Source organism: Carassius carassius, chromosome 7 (genome assembly GCF_963082965.1).
Source record: "Carassius carassius chromosome 7, fCarCar2.1, whole genome shotgun sequence".
In the NCBI taxonomy this organism is placed as follows: Eukaryota; Metazoa; Chordata; class Actinopteri; order Cypriniformes; family Cyprinidae; genus Carassius; species Carassius carassius.
The window spans coordinates 28,588,434-28,595,198 of NC_081761.1; the positions used below are offsets into that span (position 1 = coordinate 28,588,434).

The following is a 6,765-nucleotide window of genomic DNA, read 5'->3' on the forward strand; positions in this document are numbered from 1 at the left end:
TATGGTATGCCCCGGAGCTGCACAGTAAAGGCAAAGATTCTGGGCCAGCCGTCGTCGACGCTCCGCCATTGTAAGGCGGTAGGAGTCAACCATCATGGGTTCATTGGCTGGTTCTGGGGAGCTGACGTGCTCTGGTCGGCAGAGTGGAGTGGAGGAATGCGCCTGGCCCTGGTGCTCTTCTAAGCACGACTGCATACGAGTGGCAAAGCGGATGGACAGCTGGATGAATCGCTCAAGGCCAATGGTATCCTCGTATGCAGCGAGATGCAACCGCACTTGGGGTTCCAGTCCTTGACGGTAGGTCGTTAGCAAAGCCTGTTCGTTCCATCCACTGGAGGCCGCTAGAGTTCTGAACTGCAAGGCATATTCATTGACAGACATTTTCCCTTGTTTCCAATTGTACAGCTTCTCACCTATCGAAGAATCCCAGGCAGGTCTGCAAAAAACTTCTCGGAAGTGGATGATGAAGCTAGAATAAGACTGGATAACTGGGTTATTTTGAGTCCAGAGTGAATCTGCCCACAGTAGTGCTTTGCCTTGTAATTGGGAAATGATAAAGGCTAACTTAGAGCGGTCCGTTGTATACATGTGCGGTTGCATCTCCAGGACCAGTGAACACTGAAGCAGGAAACCGCTGCATTCCTCCGCCGAACCAGAGTAGGGCGCTGGCCTGGCCATGGGACTGGCGTGCACAGCAGGTGAAGGAGTGATGACGGGATCGGCGGAAGTGCTCGCTGGTGGTGCAGATGCTGGGGCTGACATGAGTGTCCGACGGAGTGCATCTACCAGGTCTTGAAAGGGGTCCGTGAGGCTCATGCTTGTCTCTGTCGGTGCGGGTCCGGTCATCTGTTACGGATCACTCGGGAAGCAGAGGAGTAACAGATGATGGTGTTTATTTAGAGACACAAGCAGAGGAGCAGGAAGTGAGGAGTGAATGGGAGTTTGGATCCGTGCAGGTAAGGCTGGGACTTCTTGGAAGGATTGGTGAACCACACACACGCACTTCGGGGAACTGGGACCTTCAGAGAGAATCCTTGGAGAGTGAGTAGAAGAGGAGTTAGTCCTAATAGTAAGCATACAGGAATGATCTTGTCGCGAACGTGACCGGACGAAGTGCAGCGCTGATGAGTGGGTGATGAGGAGCAGGTGGTGGTGATCTAATATTCAGGTGAGGGTGTGCGCTGTGATTGTGTGGAGGTGGAACCTGGCGTGTTTGTAACAGTCTTAAGCCGCTGGGGTATATTTTTAGCAATAGCCAAAAAAAAACATTGTATGGGTCAAAATGATACATTTTTCTTTTATGCCAAAAATCATTAGGATATCAAGTAAAGATCAAGTTCCATGAAGATAGTTTGTGAATTTCCTACTGTAAATATATCAAACTTAATTTTTGAACAGTAATGTGCATTGCTAAGAACTTCATTTGGACAGCTTTAAAGGCAATTTTCTCAGTATTTAGATTGTTGCACCCTCAGATTCCAGATTTTCAAATAGTTGTATCTTGACCAAATTTTGTCCTATCCTAACAAACCATACATCAATGGAGAGCTTTTTTATTCAGTGTTCAGATGATCTATAAATCTCAATTTCGGAAAACTGACACTTAAGACAATCCTCATCAATAATGACATAAAAACATGTTTTAGGCTTATTAAGAAATGTGCATTATGCACAAGTAGTTTAATTATAATTTTCATATCAGTAAGTCTCAAGCGATATGTCAGTAAATATTTTTATAGATTTTAACTAATGAAATAACTGTATTTTAAATATATTATTGCATTTTTGCCCATAGATTTGTTCAGTTTTTCATCTTGCTTTGTATATGTCCTTGTCTGTGCTCAGGTTTCGGGCCGGCTTTAAACGGGTTTTCCGCTGGTGCCCTTTTGTGCGGGTGTCAGACTATGATGAGCTTGAGCTGCGGGCCATGCGGCATAAAGTAGCACGCCAGAGCAGCATGTACACACTCTCACGAATAGAGAGCACCATCGTAGCTGTGTGTGACCCCTCAGAGCCAACCGGTCACCTAGGCCGAAAGAGCCTTCACCACCACCAGCACAACGGCTGCTCCAACCCTAACAAGAGCAAAGAAGTGACGTATATGCCGAGCGACCTGAAGGAGGAATTCTGCTGAGATGGACTTTGACGTAAGATTCGTACTGAAGTATCAAGAACAGCTGTTTTAACAAAGCCTCATTCTGTAAATTGGAAGGAGGTGATGAGAATTGAAAAGTAGACTGTTTATTTGTCATATCATTAATTGAAAATGCGAGTGTATAACACATAAACAGCATCCTGATACAGTAATGTTTTGTGGCGTATGTCTGGTGCGCTATGCCTTAAAAAAAAATGGAGTCACCCCCAGCACTCATCACCACAAAGACCAATATTGTCCAGCATCTGAGGAGCACTTTGTCTATAGCAGAAATTGTAGATAGCGGCTGCCCTTTGATGCCATTCAGGTCCTGTACTCTTTCATCATGTGGTAAGCAAGGACAGCATGCTACCTGAATGCCAAAGTTTTGATTTCTCCCAGGAGCTGAACACTCAATACTTGTTAAAATCTCTCATGTTTGAAAAGGCTGAGACTGATCCTGAGCTGGTAAATAAGCAGGTGTGTTTCCAGCACACAAGCTGCTTGGCTGAATCGTGTAGGGAAATTTGTTAGCTTCATATTCTTTCCTGTTTAATCTAAAACATTTAATGTAATTGATGAGGTGGTAAACCAATTGTGCATCATCATATTAGCATAGCAAAGATCAATTTTGAAATCTGAACTTGTTGTGGACTGCTACTGCATTACTGCTGTATGTATGTGCAGTATGCAGATTTTCTGTTTGCATGGAATAGCTGGATGACTTGTTCATTTGGCAGAGAGCACTGCATGGGATGCTGTATCCTTTTTGTGCAATGCGTATTAATTTTCATGACCATTAATTTCCAGTGTGATGAAAGAACCGTCAGTTTTCTTTGTTGTTACTTTGTTTCATTGGTCTGCTGATCAAATTTTTATTTTTATTTTTATTGTACAATAACTAGACGCTATAAGCTAAATTAAACATGGACAGAGCAAGGTCTTGACAAAAATAATGTAGCATGATGCTGTTTGAAATGTTTGCATAATGTTGTTTTGATCAATATAATGCATCTTTTATGAATATAACTATTAATTTCTTAATAACATAACATTTTTGGTGATGTACACTGTACATAATATACTTCAGTTTCACATTTGCAAATAGTATGCTAGCTGGCACATAATTGAAATGCTTAAAAATTAATCAGCTAATGCCTAATCAGCCCAGCTGATTAATCAGTTCAACTGACTAGTACGAAATATACTACTGTATTTGATCCAGAAAATGGCCAGGATGCATCTGAAAATGGTGTTTTCATTTCAAAGTGCTCTCCATCCACAGCTGCGGGTATTAGATGCTTCTCGTCCATATGGAAATGTGATAGGATGATGCAGAGGGACCACACATAAGTTCTCACTGTATTCATCTGCCACAATCTGTTTATTACCAAATGTATCGCAATCAATCGCCATTAGTTTAAAAATGCAATGGCCCTCATGTTTTGCCACAGGACAGCAAGTGTAATACATTTTCTATCATCTTTGCAGAAATGGAATATAAAGATTGTTCATTGAAACTCTGGCGTAAGGCTGGTGTTTTGTTTGTACTGTTCAGCGAAGCTTCCAGCTGAGCAGCAGTGAGGGGTCTGATTTTTCTCAAATTATTTTTGTCCTCTTGTTGATGATCATTGGGCCGTCCACATTCTGCCCTGGTTAGATCTCGTTTGCTTTCTTCAAAGACAGTAGTCACGGAACAGGCGATGATGTTTCTAGGAAAAAAATGTGTATTTTCTAAGAAAGTGAAAAAAAAAAACAACAAAAACATTTCCACACGGATTTCTCAAGTACTACAGTAAATTAGAATTGTTTCTTAGTTTATGTAACACAAGACTGGAGCAATGGCTTATAGAAGTGTGACTTTGAATGTATCAGAAGTAAAAATTTGATTTAGTAAATATAAATGTTAATAAAAGTGTAAAAGTAAATATAGTTATAATATATAAACAGTTACAATATTTTAATAACAATTCTTTATTATTATTGCTGTTGTCATACCTCATTTGTTTGTGGTCCTGTCAAAAAACAAAAACAAACAAAAAAAAGCAAGTAAACCAGATTTTCCTTGACATGAAGGAAAGAATTTCAATACCTGGATGAACCTTGCCTTGCTCAGCCTTGGAGTGAAGCAAGTGACCCATTTACATTTCCCTCTTATCTTGTCCTTAGGTTGTTTTCCAGGGTTTGTACTTGACTCTCATGAATCATGATAGACTCCACGTCTGTGCTCTTATTTTAAGCTATGTGTTACGGGAATCTGGAGGGCTCATATATTTAAACAGGTTAACCCCCCCCCCCCCCCAAATAAATAAATAAATAAATTACAATTCTGTTATTTACTCACCCTTATGTTGTTCCAAACATGTACAGATTGACTTTTTTTCTGCGGAATGAATGTTGTTAACAGTGACCATTGACTTCTGTTGTATGATACTCAAATTATTTACAAAAAGTTAATAAGAAAAAAAAGAACATTTGCAGCAACAGGATGAGTAAATGATCCCTAGGGTTGCTGTTTGTATAGATTATTTGTATAGATCAAACACCCAGTGGAGTTTCTCGAGGAGGATATATATTGTTTTCCTCCATTCTCTTCATTTTACCCATTTAACAGCAATTATGAGGTAATCCATCACTAATAAACACAAAACAAGATCTATAGCTGGCTTAGCCATAGGCATTGATTGGTAAGGATTGCTTGCCACAAATCTGACTCTTAAGTTGTTCCTTAGAAAACATGTCTGGGGGCCTTGGTATGCTCACCCTCACTGCACCACCAATTGCATTTTTTTTTCATAGTGATGAAACCAGCTGTGGTCACTCAGATAAAAATGATTTGTGCTCACTGTTTGTGCATGTGTGCACCCAAACATGTATGCATAAATAACATGCATACTGCATATATTCATCATAATATAGTGATTTGTTTTGTTTTAACAATTGTAATTGTAATGTTTGCGTTTTTATTGTCATTTTTTCTGACACTTTGTGTCTTTCTCATGGTAAAACGTAAGATCGATTAATGTGGGCATAATTAAAATTATGCCAGCCTTTAAGGGAAGAAAACAAAAAACAAATACCTTTTATTATTATTATTATTATTTACAGAAAACTATCTGAATCCCTGAAAATATCCTGGATAACACATAAGATTAAGAAATTGATAAAAATAATTGAACAAAAGCATCTTTAAAATCCTTAATGTTCATGTGTAAAAGTTTGTGGTCAGTAAGATTTATATAATAAAATATACTTTTATTTGACAAGGAAAAATGTATTTGATAAATTGATGTATTTGATAAGTGTCAATGGTACAAAATATTTAAATAATTAAATGTTAAATATTTAAATAAATGAAAGTCCTAAAGAAAAGAAAAATATTATTGATATTGATGCTGAAAATTCAGCTTTGCCATCACAAGAATAAATTACATAAAAATTTACAGTTTTATTGTTTTTGTTTTTGTTTTACTGTAAAATAAATGCAGCCTTGATAAACATTACATTTTTACCGACCCCAAACTTTTAAAGGAAAGTGTACATTTCACTGTATATAAACATTTAAAGAGTCATCAATGAACTGATAAATCACGCTTTTACCTTAATGAATATGGACTACATAACCTATGGACAAATATTGGGTTAATGACTCTCACAGTGACAATATTAAAGAACATCATCTTTGTCCTTTAATGTTGTTTGAACAAAGCACTTCTGGCATTGTGTAGCCTGGTTTCTTGTCTCATATCAGCTCTCTCAAACTCTTGCATTGTTCTGTGTCCTTTAAGTGATTTTCCTTGACTTCTTGAACCCATTTTCCCCCTTGCATTAGTTTCTATGTATCAGTGTTAATTTGGTTGATGTCTAACATCTTGCATATCAGTAACCTTTAATTTGTGCATTACTGCACTACTACAAGCCTACAACTGATGTTCTTGTCAATAGTCCAATGCACCTGCCCAGTGAATGTGCTAAGACCAGTTGAAAGTATTAACCATGAATGTAGAAAACATCATGGACATGTTTTGACAGTGTTGCATAGCATTGCTAACAGACTGAACTAAATGAATAAATGATCACCCCATTATCAACTCACATCTGTCTAAAAGAACACTTGTGAATGTATGCATGTCAAAGAATGTCCTTATTGCCTTATCACTGTGTTTCTGAAATTCATGTATGTTTATAAGTTAAAAGGCCCATATACCCGTAATGGAATACACTCAGCAACTGTACAGTATGTCATAGTTTGTCATGTATTTTGTTGATTCCATTGTGTACAGTTTAAAGAGATATACTTATCTTTTTCTTCTTTTAAATGTTTAATTGTGTTTGATGTCCGAGGCTCAATGGATTTTTGCGAGCCATTCCTATTAAAATTGAACACAAGGACATTTGATTTTCTGTGTATACTGTAGTTATGTAACCATAACACTCCGTACTTGTGGATGTTTGTGCTGGTGTGTACATGTATTATCTAAAACAGTATTATTATATTTAATTAGATAAGCTTACATTTTTTTTTTATGTATGATTGTATAATCATCAGTCATGTAACTATAAGTTCAACTTTTTGTATGCATTATTGATAGCTTGTGAAAATTAACCCTTTTAACTGAATGTTTGAGCTA

The 6,765-nt window shown here is 37.7% G+C and overlaps 1 protein-coding gene across 1 annotated transcript in view; it reads left to right on the top strand.

Annotated features, from left to right (window-relative positions):
- LOC132143870 (neuromedin-K receptor-like) overlaps positions 1-2,759 on the top strand; it is a 37,041-nt gene extending 34,282 nt beyond the window's left edge. Inside the window, exon 5 of the mRNA XM_059554466.1 lies at positions 1,846-2,759. Coding sequence (XP_059410449.1) covers positions 1,846-2,134 — 289 coding nt within the window. The 3' untranslated portion in view covers positions 2,135-2,759. The remainder of the gene's footprint in view (positions 1-1,845) is intronic.
- The last annotated feature ends 4,006 nt before the right edge of the window (positions 2,760-6,765 follow it).